The sequence below is a fragment of the Arachis hypogaea genome, chromosome 18, assembly GCF_003086295.3.
Source record: "Arachis hypogaea cultivar Tifrunner chromosome 18, arahy.Tifrunner.gnm2.J5K5, whole genome shotgun sequence".
NCBI classification, from domain to species: Eukaryota; Viridiplantae; Streptophyta; class Magnoliopsida; order Fabales; family Fabaceae; genus Arachis; species Arachis hypogaea.
Window position 1 is genome coordinate 133,326,353 of NC_092053.1, and position 17,996 is coordinate 133,344,348.

General features: G+C 29.9%; 4 protein-coding genes across 4 annotated transcripts; 3 read left to right on the forward strand and 1 right to left on the reverse strand.

The window, feature by feature from the left end:
- The first annotated feature begins 1,372 nt into the window (after positions 1-1,372).
- On the forward strand, positions 1,373-7,062 carry LOC112771758 (putative esterase C31F10.02). The gene is made up of 4 exons (XM_025816571.3): positions 1,373-1,611; positions 1,704-1,841; positions 2,988-3,120; positions 6,721-7,062. The coding sequence occupies exons 1-4, from the start codon at positions 1,441-1,443 to the stop codon at positions 6,918-6,920; spliced, it is 642 nt and encodes a 213-aa protein (XP_025672356.1). The 5' UTR covers positions 1,373-1,440; the 3' UTR covers positions 6,921-7,062.
- A 4,856-nt stretch (positions 7,063-11,918) lies between these two features.
- Positions 11,919-13,091, forward strand: LOC112771947 (mitochondrial import inner membrane translocase subunit TIM17-2). Its single transcript, XM_025816810.2, has one exon. It carries the CDS (start codon positions 12,199-12,201, stop codon positions 12,862-12,864), a length of 666 nt encoding a protein of 221 aa, XP_025672595.1. The 5' UTR covers positions 11,919-12,198; the 3' UTR covers positions 12,865-13,091.
- A 414-nt stretch (positions 13,092-13,505) lies between these two features.
- Positions 13,506-16,731, forward strand: LOC112771943 (putative pentatricopeptide repeat-containing protein At5g08490). Its single transcript, XM_025816805.2, has 2 exons — positions 13,506-13,974; positions 14,059-16,731. Exon 2 carries the CDS (start codon positions 14,079-14,081, stop codon positions 16,704-16,706), a length of 2,628 nt encoding a protein of 875 aa, XP_025672590.1. The 5' UTR covers positions 13,506-13,974; positions 14,059-14,078; the 3' UTR covers positions 16,707-16,731.
- Positions 16,732-16,814: 83 nt separating this feature from the next.
- Positions 16,815-17,973, reverse strand: LOC112771948 (protein SUPPRESSOR OF GENE SILENCING 3-like). Its single transcript, XM_025816811.3, has 2 exons — positions 17,683-17,973; positions 16,815-17,293 (listed from the first exon to the last, which is right to left on the reverse strand). The coding sequence occupies exons 1-2, from the start codon at positions 17,838-17,840 to the stop codon at positions 17,068-17,070; spliced, it is 384 nt and encodes a 127-aa protein (XP_025672596.1). The 5' UTR covers positions 17,841-17,973; the 3' UTR covers positions 16,815-17,067.
- Between the last annotated feature and the right edge of the window lie 23 nt (positions 17,974-17,996).

The following is a 17,996-nucleotide window of genomic DNA, read 5'->3' on the forward strand; positions in this document are numbered from 1 at the left end:
TGATTTAGTTTGAACACTAAGCTGAGAATTAGAATTCTCTTCAAAATTAAAAATTATACTTTTATTGTATTCTAAATTACAGAAAAAAAAATATTTTCTTGTGAAAATTCTACACACTCAAAGTGAAATACCCACTTGAAGGTATGTTATTTTTTTGTTAATCCTTGTGCCTCTTTGACCACGACCATTATTTTTAATCTGTAGAGCCATCGATTATCGATTATCGATTATTTGTAGTCATAAATTGTTTTTAGTCATTTAATCTAGGAAGGAATTTTTTTTTACTAAGCGATGTCATGTATATGATGAAATCCGATAACTTCGCTATCAACTACTACAATTTTTTTATTTTATTACAATTTTTAATTAATCAATGTTTTTTTGTTGCTTACGGATCTTTTTAGTTCCACAGACTAAAAATTAATCTGTCGTGAATTTAATCTTCATTTAAAAATTTGTTGTTTGCCAATAAATTAATGCATGTATAAGATAGATTCGAATTCAAATGAACTAATTACTCCATTAATCCAAATTAATTTTATATTAATCAATGTTAATATTTCCATTAATAGCAAAACTTCATTGATTCTCATAAATGGTCCAATTTAATTCGTAAATCTAAGGTATTATTTAGATGTAAGATGAAAAAAGAGAAAAAAAATTGAAAAAAAAAGAAAATAAAAAGAAAGAAAATAGAAGCAAATAAAAGTGGATTTTTTTGTTGAGATGAAAAAAAAAAAGTAAAAAAAAGAAAAAATTATAATAAAATAAAATTATATTAATACTCTTATCTATATTATATATAAGTTATAATTTATTATTGCTTTTTTCATGTTACACAAAAAATAAATTTGTAATTTATTAATTTTTCATCAATTTTTTTTTGCATGATTGAAGGAAAAATTTTAACATGGATCTCACATCAATTTTTTTCTCTTCCCCCTAACTTCTCTTCTCATCCTATCAAAGAAAAAAATTTACTTTTTTATTTATTTTTTTTCTAAATTTTTTTCCTTCCAAATTTCTTTAATCCAAACATAGTGTAAATCTTTGATTGCCATCCGATCCGTGAAAATGGAATAAATTAAAAAAATAATACTATATATTTAAAGCTTTTTATTAACCAAGTTAAATTAAATTAATTTAACATAACAAAAATCAGTTATACTAATATTATTTTAAATTACCAAGAAACAATAGTTCAAATGGCATAATCTTCTCATACTCAATTAAAAAATTGCGGGTTCGAGTCTTCATATCTTCGATAAAAAAAAATATTATTTTAAATTTTATTATTTAATTTAATTAAATTTGGTTCATAAAAAAATTTGAATGCAAAACATTACTCAAATTAAAAATAAAAGTGGTCCAAAACTCCAAATCAAACAACTAGCAAATGGAATAAAAAGCCGCAAATACTGCTACGACAATTGAAAAAAAATGGAGTTAGAATGTGTGAAGAAGATGTTAGAGAAAGGAATGGAAAGAGCATCAGTTGTAGATGGATTGCCATGGAAGTTCATAGAACATTTGTGTATGAATGGCCTCCAAATTCATCTCATGGAGCCTGCCCATGTGCTTTGCTCCATGAACATAACGCCACGTTTACTCGTAATAATTATAATCTATACTCTTATCTAATTAAATTATTATTGCTTTATTATGAGAATTGTTCTTTCTTTCTTTCTTTCATTGTTGTGTAGAATTCTAACAACTCTTTTCACGGTGGCGCCGCCGCTTTGCTGGTGGATGTGGTGGGCGCAGCAGTAATTCCATCCCCCATGACTTCCGGAGTTTCTGTTGAGATCAATGTTTCATACTTTGATGCTGCCTATCTCCATGTTAGTGTCCATCACATTTATTTATATTTATATACATCTTTTTTTTTTAAATTAAGAAGAGAAAATACTCATTTTGGTCCTGAAGTTACACTCGAGTCTCAATTTAGTTCTTGAAGTTTCAATTGTCTCAATTTAGCTCCTGAACTTTTTAAATTTTAATCACGTTAGTTCCTACAATGGTTTCTGTCACAGAGTCAATTGAAAAGTTTGGAGACAAAATGGAGGCAATTAAAACTTTAAGAACTAAATTGAGACTCGAGTGTAACTCCAGGCACCAAATTGAGTATTATCTCAATTAAGAATTATACTGAAATTCGCGATTTTTAAGTGGATATGAAAAATTATATTATTTAAACTATAATTTACTGGCATATTTATATACATGTTATTGTTTGGTTGGTGACTTATTTTATGATTTATAATCATTTTTTTCTTTTCTTAAAATAAAAAAACAAAAAAACAAAAGGAGGTGACCTTTAGATTGAATAAATTTTTTACTGAAACAGATTTCTGAAAGATTTTCATTCCCCATACCCGTAATATGAGGCTATTTATTTGCCTATTTTTTTCAGTGAGTTTTTTTATATGATTTTTTTAAAAATTTTAAATAATAAATTAGACTCACAGATTTAAAAAATAATAAAATTTGTATTGAAACATTTTCTTACCGTAAAACAGATTAGAGGATCTAATTTTCACATTTAAAAATTTTTTTAATACTAAAATATAAATTTAATCCTCGAATTTGCATGTTTGAAAAAAAATTAAAAATCACAAATTCGAGGTTTAAATTTGTGATCTCCACATAAAAAATATCCCAAATCTCAATATGGTTGAAAAATATTACTAAAAGCAAACGCCAAAATTAAAAAGCGTATTTATTTTTCTTGTTTTTGTAAAAATTGTTGTATAGAAATTAAATTGTATAAAAATTAAACTGAATATAACTGCATATCAAAAATCATATATTAAAATCAGCTACTAAATGAATTATTAGTATAAAATATACATTAAAATACACAATACACATTAAAAATAAATTAAATAACACATATATTTATACATAAATACATAATAATTAATTTTAGTATATAAATATTATTTTTGATAAGCAATATTGATTTTTTGTTTGATGTTTTTATTTAGGAGGAGATTGAAATCGATGCAAGGCTTCTACGTTTCGGAAAGGCTGTAGCTGTTGTTAGTGTGGAGTTTAGAAAGAAAAAGAGTGGCAAAATTTTTGCTCAAGGTCGACACACCAAATATCTTGCCCTTGCCAGTAAGTTATGATATCAAACATGTCATTGAATAAGCCACCAAATATATATTTTTTGATGATTAAAATTGTGGGAGACATTGTTCTTGCAATTTCAGGAGTTAAGTTGTTATTGTTACGAGTAAGATTGTTATAGGAGAAAAAAAAATGTAAGATCAGGTTCTTCTAAGTTCTCCCAATGTGGCTAATTTTTTTTAAGAATGGACGAAGATGGTGTGTTATCTACTAGAATGATTAGTTTGCGTGTTTTTTTTTTTTTTTAATATGGAACGTAATTTTTTTTAAAATTTTAATTAATAAATCGGACTATCCGATTTGAGTGATAATAAAATTTATAAAGAAATCGAATGTTCTAATTTTATGTAGACTAAATTTTAGAATTTTAGAGTACAAAAATCGAAAAGTCAATTTCACAAAATATAATTTTAAAATTTTTTAAGTTACAAATCGAACCTTTCGATTTAAATTTGGTGTAACTAAATAAATTTTATGGAAGTATGGAATTATCATGTTCTAAGAACCTCTTAAAATTATAATTTTAGATGATTATTAATCTCTATTGATTACCATCTAACTATTTAAATAGGGTTGAAATCAATTATTTATCAAGATTTAGGATATATTTTCGTATTTTTTTAGAGTTAATATTTATGAGTTGTGAATAAAAGATGAATTTTGTTTTAACTTTAATGGTTAACTATAAAATAGAAAATGTTAGTGCCAACAATATTAGTGAAAAGAAAATGAAGAAGAGTTTTGTTTATAATATAAAACAGAGGTACTAAAAAATATTGCTTGCCTAATATTTTTCTTATAAAATTTTAAACCATATCTATTGCCTAAAATTGCCACTAAAAGAGTAAATGGTACACTCATCTCAATTTTTCTTTTAACAAAGAAGAACTTGAACTATATTATTTTTGTTTATGAAAAATGTTGAATTTATTATTTTTGTTCATCATTTTTATTCATTAGTCTACTTTTTTTAATCTAATAATTTAACAATATATTTTAACTTATATTTTTAAATATTAATGTTTAAATAATAATAAAAAATAATAAATTTTGATAATTTTTTAGTATTTTTTTAAATATATTTTTTATTTAAAATTTTTATTTTATCATTTTTAACATGATCGAAACAATAAGACAATAAGGCACGGAAAACAATTTTTTTTCCTAAAGAGACAACACAAGAAAAAAAAGGTGGTAAATTGTTCACGTCAATATTTATTTTTTCATTTCAGGCCAATAACTTTTTGTTCTTGTAATGTGTCTTTGTTGTAAATATTAGTTTGTTCTAGCCAATTTTATATATCTAATAAAATTTATTATTTTTATTCTTGACCAACAAAAATATTTTCGTACTAAATTTAAAATTATAAATTTTAAATGCTAATAATAATAGTATAAAAACAAAATATTAACTTAAAATACTAGTTAATATTAATAAATATTAATCTTGTAATATTTTTCTTAGTATTTAAGTAAAAATTTACATGCAATTACTTTTATGGACCATGCATTCTATTATTTTGTTTTAAAAAATTTTGTTAATGATTATATTTATTAGATATTTAAAATTATAAAGACTTTAGTGTTTGTGAATTTAGAAATCATAATTTCTTTTGTCTTTAAAAATTATAAGTTTATTAAAATGTTTGTAAAATTATATTTTTTAATATTTAATAATTAAAAACAAAAATAAATATTAGCGGACTTTAGGATGGGATAGAAATTTGGCTGCGTTTGTTTATAGAGATAGGACATTGAGATAGGGATACAGAGACACAAAATCGTGTTTGGCAGAGGAGACATGGACAGAGACAATGTGTCTAGAGACACTGAATTAGTGTATTTTGTGTCCATCCTGACAGGAAGGACACAGAGACACTAACAAGGGACACAATTTATTTTTTATTTTTTTTCATTATTCTTGTTAATTTTTCATAATTATATTTTTTATTATTATATTTTTCATCTCAAATTTTTTAATGAAAAAAAATGAAAATAAATTGAATTTTCATAATTTGCTCTAGTTTATCGCCAAACAGAATACAAGAACACAAAATTTTGTGTCTCTATCCATCAGTGTAGTGTCTTGTCTTATCCTATTCTCAGTGTCTTGTTCTGCTCTTGAAAACAAACGCAGCGAGACAGACTACAATCAAATGGCGTGCTTTTGGTGGAGCGAGACGGGACGGCCTTTTGCCACCCCTAATTATGAAAAAAGAGGTAAATACCAAATCGGTATAAAAAAAATTATGACACTAACAAAATAGTACCTGAATTTTTTTATTAACAAAATAGTCCTTGAAAAATTTTAAAATTTAACAAAATTGCCAAACTATAAAAGGAGGATGTCACAGTAAATGAAAAACGTTGATATGACCGTCGAAGAGAACTTCGATGATGGCAAAGAGTTTCGATGTTTCCAGTGGAAGGAAACGCAACGACGAGGTGCTGCCATGTCGAAGGCCGGAGGGGATGCAGAAGGAACACAACGGCATGTTGAAGAAGAAGATAAAGCGGCGAACACGAGAACGCGACGAGGTATTGCCATGGCTGAAGCGTTTTGAAGAAGAAGGAGCGGCGAACAAAAAAAAACGTGACGAAGTGCGGCAGTGTGTCATGGCGATCTTCTTCTTCTGCTACTGTAGCGGAAGGGGACGCAGTAACATGTTCAAGAAGAAGAAGAAGCAGCGAACACGAAGAAAAAGAAAAAGAAGATCGTCGGAGCTTTCTGCCATTATCAGAACTCTCTTTCGATGGTTACATTAACGTTTTTCATTCACTATGATGTCATTCTTTTATGATTGAGTGTCTTTGTCAATTTTTAAAATCTTTTAAAAATTATTTTATTAACAACAAAAATCAGGTATCATTTTATCATTATCAGAATTTTTTAGATACTAATTTAATATTTACTTCTATAAAAAAAATAAGATTATATTTTAATTCATCTAAAAAGGTACGACCTATAATTAAAAGCACATAAATTAGTCACAAAAAAAAGCACATAAATTTATAATTTTTTTTTCCACTTACAGAAATTAATAAATTATAAATTAATCTATTTAAATAAAAAAAATTCTTTTACACCGGATAGCAGAACTGAAACTTAAAAGACTAAAAGTGTTTATATTTATATTATAAATAAAAATGCAAATATACTTTTAAGCCACTAATATAAGTGTAAGAATTTAATTTTATACAATATAATAATATATTATTATATTAGAAAAATAATTAATTTTTAAATATATTATTTAAAAATATATAAATATAATTATATATTTACGTAAAAAAATTTAATATTTTTAATCATTAGACAAAGAATAAATATATTTATCCAGTTATACATTCAAATAATTTTATTACATCCAAGTACATCAAGTCATTTAATTTATGTTATGGGATTTTGTCATCTTCTTCTTTCTCCTTTTCTTCTTTTTTTCCTTTTTCTTTTTCTTCATATTTTTTTTATTATCATCATGGTCACTACCACTATACCACTATATTTATCTCTTTTTCCTCTTTTTTTTTTATTTGAATTTTTTTCATTTACTCCTTTCTTTTTTTCTTTCTCTCTATTATTATTAGGGTCGTTCTACAGTACAGATGCAAGTTGGTACAGATATACAGATATTCTTTTTGGTTCACTATTAGATCGACAGATAGAAATTGGTGTCAGGGCTTGTCTGGGTGATGGTGGCTGTGGCTTGAGTCAAGCCTATCCATTGCTAGTGTTAGTTGGTGGATTTCTGGATTGGGTTGTGGCAGCATTGGATTGGATGTTCTAAATAATGAATTGGACCTCAAATGTTTGGATTTTGTTAATAGAAAAAAAAAAAGAGAAAGCAGCCCATGTTTAGCAATCAGCAGTAATAATGGAGCCTCAAATGGAAATTTATGCTGCCTTCATGTCAATTTATTTTTTTAATACTTTCTAATTCTTTTCATATTTATCTGATTTAGAACCATTTATTTTTATTTCGAGAAATCGAGATGATTTAAAAAGTTTATTTTAAAATAGCAAAATTTATATCACATTTAATTTAAATTGTAAAAAATTTTAAAGATTGAAACACAAGAATAGAAAAATTAATATAAAGTTTATATATAACTTTGCAATGATCTATATTTTTAGATCTACTACATTAAGATATTAAGTTCGTAGACATAATCCTAATATTTGTATGAGATTAATGAGATAGCATAGAAACTTAATTGTGTTAATTTTTTTAAAATAGTTTTATTAGTCTTTTATTGAATAAATGACCATTTATATCAATAAAAAATGAAAATACTAACATATGTATCTACACTAGATCGAAACTAAACTTGTATCTACGTAAGATGTTTTTCGTGTGATAAAAGTAGGGGTGGCAAAACGGGTCGAGCTCGTCGGGCCGATCCGCTAAACCCGCTAAAAAGGGCGGGTCGGGCTAGGATTTGGAGCCCGCCAAATTAAAAAAATCCGCCAAACTCGCACCGCCAAAGTGGCGGGTTTTCGTGGGACGGGACTGGCCGGTCCGTGAGGCCGAAGACTTTTATTTTTATTTTTTTAATTAAATAATAGAGTGATTACTATTATGAAATTAATAATTATAGAATTTTTAAACATTTTTTTCATTTTTTGTTTTTATTGTTCTTTTAGTTATTAACTTTATTTATTTTATTTTACAATTTCGTATATATGCTCAAATTATGTGACTTATTTTTTAAAATAAAGATGATTCTATTGGCAAATATTATTTTAAACAATTTTATTAAAGTTAAAATTTAAAAAAATAGTAAAAAAATTATATTATAATTTAACTATTTTTTATTTGTATTTAATTTTTTAATTATTATTTTTTAGTTAATTTTAATAATTTTTATTAAAAAAAAAAAGTCAAGCGGGCTAGCCCGCCAATCCGCCATAAAGAGAGGCGGGCTAGCATTTTGAACCCATGTTAGTTGGCAGGGCGGACCGGTCCGTCCCGTTTATGGGGCGGGCCGGCCCGCTTTGCCACCCCTAACAAAAGTACCCTACGTGGCACTCTAACCCTCCAAAGACAAGGTACTTTTGTCACACGGAAGGCATCGAGGACAAGTTTAGTTTCGATCTAGTGTGGATACATATGTGAGCGTTTTCATCTTTTATGTATACAAATGGTCATTTATTCGTCTTTTATTTATGTTCTTTCAAAAATATAACTTTATTATCTTATTACTATTTATTTCTTAACATTATTACTATCTTATTATTATTATTATTATTATTATTATTATTATTTGATAAAAATAAAATATAGATAAAGAACCAGTTTACCAATCAATTTTTTTTATACATTTTACTTCAGTAAAAGTATTTATTCAGCATAAAAATAATTGTCATAAGATCTTTTATTTTTTGAAAATGCTTATTTTGTATTGAATAAATAATATGAAATATATATATATTTTTCAAATATAGAAAAATAAATAAATAAAATAAAAATATTATTTGAATATTCTAAAGAATAAAAAAACAAAAAATTAATCATCTTAAAAAAGAAAGACATAAAAAATGTTAAATAGTAATAGTTTCCATTATGTTGTTAAACTTAAACTACTACTCTACTTCCCTTATTTTGTTTCATGCATTATATATACTTTGCTCCTAGGTTCAAATTTTTTATATTCGTCACGGATAGTATATGATCCGATAATATGACATAATATAAAATATAATATTTTTTAAAAATAATAAAATTATAAATAATTAAAGGCATTCAATATAAAATTAAAAACATAATTTTTTAAAAAATTAGTCAAATAAAAATATCTAAAACTTTTTTTTTAACCATTAAAATTTAACTTATCTAATCAATTAAATTGCGTATTAGTTTACTAGAATAAATCAAACAAGAGCCGAAGTATATATGTGATCCTATTCCCCAACAAACCAATAAAACATTCCAATTTCCAACATTAACTAAATGTCTAAATATAATACTGATACTAATACGGTGTCCGAAAAGAAAGCTATATTAAACTAACATATAATTATATAAGCAATAGGGAAGGGAAATAATAATAATAATAATAATAATTATCCTAATTATACTCTAATAATTATATTCAATTAATTGATATACATAATATTAAATTATATGATACTTAAATATTTAATCAAATCAATTAATTGATATAATTAATCTATTATAATAAATTATATTTAATGTGTTAAAAGAAATAAATCAAAAAATATTTTTAGAAACATGCCACGTCAACTTTATCATTAAGTGCAAAAATCCAATTTTTATATAATAGAATAGATAGATAGATTTGTCATTCGGTAACTTCATTAACAATTTTTATTTAAATATTGACCAAACATGTTTATGAAAATTTATCAATTTAGTTATTAAGTTATATTGAAAATATAGTTTATGTAATTGAAAAAATGAACTAAATTAATAGATTTTGATAAATATATCTAGTTAAAATCTAATTATTTATGTCAAGTATTATGTATGTTGTTAATTAATATTTTTATTATCAATTGTTGATGAAAATTGTTAATGAAATTACTGAAGGGCAAATATGATTAATTTGTAATATTTAAAGGATCAATTTGATGGAAAAAAATTTTAGGGATGAATTTAAAGAATGTCCCGCCTTTCAGGGACTAATTTGACTATTAACTCAATTAAACTTAGGTTTAATTACTCTGTTGGTCCTATAATTTTGCGAAATTTTCAATTAGGTCCCTATACTTTTTTTCTTTTTAATTGGGTCTCTGCACTAATTTTTTTTCAATTGAGTCTCTACAGAATTTAAAGAATGTCTCGTCTTTCAGGGACTAATTTGACTATTAACTCAATTAAACTTAGGTTTAATTACTCTGTTGGTCCCTATAATTTTACAAAATTTTTAATTTGGTCCCTATACTTTTTTTCCTTTTAATTGGGTCTCTGCACTAATTTTTTTTCAATTGAGTCTCTACACCATTTTTTTCCTTTTATTTGAGTTCCTGTACCAATTTTTTTTAGATGGGTCCCTATACAATTAAGGAAATTACTACTAAGAGGGACCTAATTGAAAAAAAATTGGTACAAAAATTCAATTAAAAAGAAAAAAAAGTATAAGGACTTAATTGAAAATTTTATGAAACTATAGAGACCAACAGAATAATTAAACCTTAAATTTAATCATTCATGTAAATTATATCTATTTAAATTTCAAATTAAAAATTTTATAATTCAAAATTTTAAGTTAAGTGAAGAAAATTAAATTAACTGAGCGAATTAAATGGGTTGATCTGTTTAAGTCCGCTTCATTTATAGGCCATAATTTTTTAACTCCAAGCATAATTTTTCTAAAATTGAAGAGAGTTAAACTCATTTACAATTTCTTTATCTGTAAATGCATATTAATATTAGTTTTTTACACAAGTCTCTTAAAACAATTGTATTGCTGTTATGTTTATTTTATTTTGTTGATTCAAACAACCTAATAAATCTTTTTTCAATATTTTATATTAATTTAAATGTTACAATGTAATATACACTTTATATTTTGACTCTACAATAAATTTAAAATTTATATTATTATGATAAAAATTATAATATAACATAATTGTTATTACATAAGTACTTATTCAATAAAATATCATAATAAATTAGAATTTATATTTATACAAAATATAATTTTTACATTCATAAATATAAATACATATGACAAAAAAAATTAAAAAAAAGTGATATGCATAGCATCAGTTAATATGATCCAAAAATAAGTGATGTCCAACAGCATTTTGATTTAAGTGATGAAATCCACACAATATTTCAATAACAAAATAATAGCCCAACAATGATAAGCCCATCCATGATATTTCTTTCCACCAGCTTAGCTTCAATATGGAACTATATAAACGAGCCCTGCAAACACTGCAAACTGCTCAGAAAGATGATCAAGTTGTCCCCCCAATTATTAGCATAGATCCACATGTCACTTTTGTATTCAACTAAAGAGAATATCTGTATATATACATCTGTATCCTATAATTGTCCTTATTATTATTGTCTCTGCCAATAATACTAATATTTTGATTAATATTTTTATTGATTTTGATTCTCTGTGGTGATAGAATGAATGGAAAATATTATCAAAAATTTGATAATAACAATAACGACGATGTGTATTAGAACTTAAAAGACAATGTCGATAATATAATAATGATAGAGGAGAAGTATAAAAAAAAAGGAAAAGACAAAATTCTAATAAAAAAAGAAGAGAGAAAAAAAAAAGTCTTATTGATGATGACGATATTAAAATTAAAAAATAATTAAAAAAAGAGGAAAAAAAAAAGAAGACATACATCTCGAATAAAAAAAAGAAACATTAAAACAAGAGGCTAAAAAATTTTGATATGGGAGTAAAATAAGTGATATATTTTAACATGGTAATTTTTGGTGTTTTTTAAAATTGTGGGAGTACACAAATCGGACCTTCCGATTTGTGTTTAAAAAAGTGAAAAAAATTTAGAATACACAAATCGTAGGGTTTGATTTGTGTTAAAAAAATTGAAAAAATCAGAGTACATAAATCGGACCATGCGAGTTGTTTGATTTTAAAATTTTGATTAAGAAATCGCATGGTCCGACTTGTGGTTGATCAAATATGAATTTCCGAAACTAGAAAACGGACCCTCCGAGTTGTTTGTTGTTATTAATTTTTTCATGAAATGGAATATACAACGCAACTCGAACCCTCCGAGTTGTTCCACTTACACCACATAGCTCTAAAGCACCTATATTCTCCATGTTCGAGTTTAACACCACTTTTATTTCCATAATCAAATTAAAAAACCAAAACAAGAAGATGGAAAAAAAAAATAATTCAAATAACTTGGATGAATTTAAATATAAAATTACTTAAAAAATTTTATAATTTTTTTATGTTTTCAATGAAAAAGAAAAATCCATATTTGGATCTTTAGCAAGGTTTTTATGTTTCACGCCGTCAGAAAACCCTACATTGTTCGATTTTTTTCTTCTTCCTTCTTTCTTCTCTTTGGAGAGAGAGAGAAACCGAATCGAATTGATTGCCATGGGAACCCCGGAGACAACACGCGAGCCCTGTCCTGATCGCATCCTCGACGACATAGGCGGCGCTTTCGGCATGGGAGCCGTCGGAGGTTCCGGCTTTCACTTCATCAAGGGCTTCTTCAACTCTCCCAAGGGTTCACGCCTCGTCGGCGCGTCACAGGCAGTGCGTCTCAACGCGCCGAGACTGGGTGGAAGCTTTGCGGTTTGGGGTGGACTCTTCTCCACCTTCGACTGCACCATGGTCTATGTTCGTCAGAAGGAGGATCCATGGAACTCAGTCATATCTGGATTTGCTACCGGAGGATTTCTCTCCATGCGTCAGGGACCCACCGTCGCCACGCGCTCTGCCGTGTTCGGTGGTGTCTTGCTGGCGCTTATTGAAGGAGCTGGGATCATGCTCAACAAGGTCTTCTATGCACCGCAGATGCCGCCTCTCACGGAGGAGCCTATGCTGACCGGTTACCCTTCAGGCGTCGGATTTCCGGGTCAGCACGGTCCTCAGCCTTCTCCGCCGACGGCCTCAGAATCGGAGGCTAAAACTTCTTGGTTTGGTGGACTCTTCGCTGGAGGGAAGAAGGAGGAGCCCGCGTCTGTTGGCGGCGAAAGCGAAACGAAGATTCTGGAGAGTTTTGATGCCCCACCGGTGCCGAATTTCGAGTACAAGTGAAAGAAAAAAAATGGAAATAAGTGGTCTTGTTGGGGAACAAATTCAAGGGTTAGGGTTTTTTTGGGGTAATTTATTACTATTAGGTGGAGTCTCCGTCAGTGACTGAGATTATTGTATTAATATTATTGTATTAAATTGTACTATTATGCTTTGTAGCTTGATTTTGTCATGAAAGTATGAACTTTTTAGAAGGATAAATGAATTCAGCTAGTATTGCACTCTGCAAATGTTAGTTCTTTCTTTATTGCTTAAAGTTTTCAAATTTAAGGAAGTTTATCCCAATAATATTATAATGATATTATCATGTGCATGGTTGAGAAGCATATTCTAGAGGGTTTGATTAGTAACTCAGTGTTTGTTTGTTCTTTAATTCTCTGAGTACGATCCAGTTCTCAATATTTTTGGAAATGTGTTATTGAATATCAATCTTGTTAGAAGTTAGGTCTTGTTAGACATCAACCTTCAATATTTGTTTTGGACTGTGTGTTCAACTCATTATTTGATGGTCATCATTCTTTTCTTTTTCACTAATCACCAGAACCTTTTTCGGCATACAATGCTACTGTGGAACCTCTCTAACTAGAAGATGATACTGTATCAGTTTTTTCTATATAATATAATGAACATGTTCCTTTAATTGCACAAACTCTGCAGATTCTAATAAAGATTATCTGCATGCTTGCTGCTATTATAATTGCATCAGACTTATGTTATTCTTTTTTCTTTAGCAGTTAGATCACTGTATTTTGAAAAATTTAATGACTCTGTTATATAAACAAAATTGGAGGATGAAAAAGGAAACAAAAGTTAGTTGGATAATCCTAATTCCTACTTCTGAGTTCTGATTTTGGGCTCTGCTCCTAAATTTCAGATTTGCAACCTCCAAATCTCTAAAATTCTGCTATTTTCCGACGGTCTCTGCTTCGCTATCTGCTCCGCCGTGGGAAGTAATCTTAGCAAACGCTGCCGGAGATTACAAAATGCAGTTATAAATAAGCACTCGCCGGGACATTTCCAATGAGCACGCCAACTGTTTGTGAAAATGCCAAAGAAGATATTTTTTTCCTTCATCAATTGTGGCATGAAAATGAGGAATTGGAAGCCTTAAAGGTTTGAAATTTGTGTAGCTTTTCACTATCCATTGTTCTGAATTCACTTGGTATTCTAATAATGTTGAAGTCCCGTATTTTGTAGCTTCCTCTTTGAAGAAGGGCATGCTTCAGCACGATTTCAAGAAATGGGGCTCCATGATCAGGACCTTATGTGTTGATTCCAGGCACAGAGAAGCCTTATCCCTTTTCCATCAATGCATAAAGGGTTATGCAGATTTTAAACCCGATCACAGTGTTGTTGCTTCAATTCTCAAGTCTTGTTCTGCCCTATTGGCTCTCAAATTGGGCACAGCTCTTCATGGCTATGTTGTTAAGCAGGGCCATGATGCTTGCCAGGTCACCAACAAAGCATTGCTTAACATGTATGCAAAATGTGGCAGGCTTGTTGAATGTAATAAGATGTTTTATCAGCTCAGCCACCGTGATTCTGTCATTTGGAACATTGTTCTATCTGGGTTTTCGGGGTCCATGAAGTACGATTTGGATGTGATAAGGATGTTTCGGACAATGCACTCCAATGGGGAGGCTATGCCCAATTCGGTTACTGCTGCTATTGTTCTTCCTGTTTGTGCTCGTTTAGGGGATGTCGACGCTGGAAAGAGTGTGCAGGCTTATGTGATTAAGTCTGGTTTTCAGGCAGACACCCTTGCTGGGAATGCTCTTATATCAATGTATGCAAAGTGTGGGCTGGTATCTCATGATGCATATGCTGTTTTTGATGACATTGGTCAGAAAGATGTTGTTTCATGGAATGCAATGATTGCAGGTCTTGCTGAGAATCTCTTGTTTGAAGACGCATTTACGTTGTTCGGTTCAATGGTGAAAGGGCCTACACAACCAAATTATGCCACTATAGCAAATATTCTGCCTGTTTGTGCATTGCTTGATGAGAACGTTGCATACCAGTATGGAAGGCAAATCCACTCTTATGTGCTGCAACGGGCTGAACTGTCAGCTGATGTTTCTGTGTCCAATGCTTTGATTAGCTTCTACATAAGAGTTGGTCGGATGATGGAAGCGGAATCTTTATTTTGGGCAATGGATGCAAGGGACTTGGTCTCTTGGAATGCTATTATTGCAGGATTCACATCAAATGGTGAATGGTTAAAAGCATTGCATCTATTGAGTAATTTAGTATCTCTAGAGATGCTATTGCCTGATTCTGTGACTATTGTTAGCATACTTCCACTTTGTGCTCAATTGAGAAACTTGCATGTAGGGAAACAGATCCATGCATATATCTTCAGACACCATCATCTTTTTGAAGATACTACTGTTGGGAATGCTTTAGTTAGTTTCTATGCAAAATGTGGCAATACAGAAAAAGCATATCATACTTTCAATATGATACCTAGGAAAGATTTGATTTCATGGAATTCTATTCTTGATGCCTTTGGAGAGAAGAGGCATCATTCAAGATTTCTCAGCTTGTTACATTCAATGCTTAAACTAGGAATTAGACCTGACTCAGTCACAGTATTGGCCACAATCCATTTTTGTGCTTCTCTCTTGGTAGTAGAAAAGGTTAAAGAAATACACAATTATTCTATTAAGGCTGGATCTCTATTTAGTGACACTGCTCCCACAATTGGAAATGCAATACTTGATGCATATGCTAAATGTGGTAACATGGACTATGCTAACAGAATGTTTCAGAAACTATCAGAAAAAAGGAATCTGGTCTCGTGCAATTCGATGATTTCAGGTTATGTGAGTTTAGGATCACATCATGATGCAAATATGATTTTTAGTGGGATGTCTGAGACAGATCTTACCACCTGGAATCTTATGGTCCGCGTATATGCTGAAAATGATTGTCGGGATCAAGCTCTCAGACTGTTCTACGAGTTACAAGCTCGAAGGATGAAGCCTGATGAGGTGACTATCATGAGCATCCTTCCGGTATGCACACAAATGGCATCGGCGCACTTGCTAACACAATGTCACGGCTATATTATTCGTTCTTGTTTTGAGGATCTTCACCTAAAAGGAGCCCTCTTAGATGCATATGCAAAATGTGGTATCATAGGTTGTGCAAATAAGCTATTTCGCTCAAGTGCTGTTAAGGATTTGGTTATGTTTACTGCTATGATTGGTGGGTATGCCATGCATGGTTTGAGTGAAGAAGCACTTAGAATTTTTTCTGATATGCTTAAAATGGGAATCAAGCCAGATCATGTTATCTTCACTTGTGTATTATCAGCTTGCAGTCATGCCGGCCATGTAGATGAAGGTCTGCAGATATTTTATTCAATGGAGAAAATCCATGGTATGAAACCAAATGCAGAACAGTATGCTTGTGTGGTGGATCTACTCGCTCGAGGTGGCCGAGTTAGGGAAGCATATTCTCTCATCACGAAGATGCCAATTGAAGCTAATGCCAGCCTTTGGGGGTCATTGCTTGGTGCCTGCAAAATCCATCATGAAGTCGAATTGGGGCGCATTGTAGCCAACCATCTCTTCAAAATCAAAGCTGACGACATTGGAAACTATATTGTTTTATCGAATTTGTATGCAGCAGATGCTAGATGGGATGGGGTCATGGAGGTTAGAAAGATGATGAAGAACAAAGATTTGAAAAAGCCAGCAGGATGCAGTTGGATTGAAGTTGAGAAGAAACATAATATATTTGTGGCTGGGGATTGTTCCCACTCACAAAGAAGCATTATTTACAGTACTCTATGTACATTGGATCAACAAATTAAAGAACCAATAGAGTTTTTAGCGTAATCTTGGTTATGCATTTATTAAGAAACTGGCATCCAATCAATGTTTCATAACACATTTGATAATACCCAAAAGAGCAACCATAAGAAATTAGGCTTCCCAATACGCAAATTTGAAGATCAACCAAGTTAAAAACTATTGTTATTAATAGTACCGCATGCAAGCAAGAAAATTTCAAGATTGGCCTTTCAAACAACAGCTAAATAAAACCAAAATAAAGTACCAAATCTGTCAGATTCTCAAATATCTAGAGCACCAAAATCTGAGTACCCAACATTGAACAGTCATTCTATAAATTGTGATTTTATCTTTATCTTTTTTAGTTGTGGTTATCTCTCTGTATGAGTCTCTGCATCCCCAATCATCAGGTACCACTGGCTTCGGTCTCTGATTGAGGCGGTGAATACTTTTCCATGAGTTTTGCAAGTTGTTCATCGAAGTTCTTCTCCATCTGCACCTCTTCCTCCCAATGCCTGTGCTTCAATGCAGCAATGCTTTCTTCACGAGCACGCAAAAGTTTCTCCTTTTCAGCAACAAAGTTCTCCATTTCTTTGTCTTGGACCTCAACAAATTTCAGATATTCATCCGCCCTATATCCAGAGAAACAGAAATTCACCATAAACAGCACTCACAACATAATTAAACCACATTCTTTACTGTATCACAAATGCAGTCAAGTACTGCTCCTTTAAATGCAGAGGATCGAAGACTCAAGTAAGCATTGGTCATTATTGAGTGTGTTTTATTTTCCATTTGCATCTGATGTATAGCTATTATGTGTTCGGGTAAATTTTTATGAAGTTAGTATTCTCTAGATTATTCAAATTGGAAGGTTGAAGGGGATAGATTTGGAAGAAAACCTAATTCATGTGAATAATCTAGAGAATACTAACTCCATAAAAATTTACCTGAACACAAAATAGCTATACATCAGATGCAAATGGAAAATAAAACACACTCAATAATGACCAATGCTTACTTGAGTCTTCGATCCTCTGCATTAAAAGGAGCAGTACTTGACTGCATAACCTTCTCACGTTCTTCCTGCTGCATCCTCTCAAAATCATCTTCCTTTGCAATCCTTGTCTCATGAATTGACTTAATCTGATCCTTGAAAAAATTTTCTTGCATATACATCTTCCGGTTGGGACACAGGATACAATAGTCAGAAACATAACATGACAAACATACACTTTTGACCTAGAGAAAATTACAGAACACATCTCACCAGACGAAAAAGAAATTAAGGATGAAACCAACCAAGTACAAAATCCATAAACAACAATCTCTATT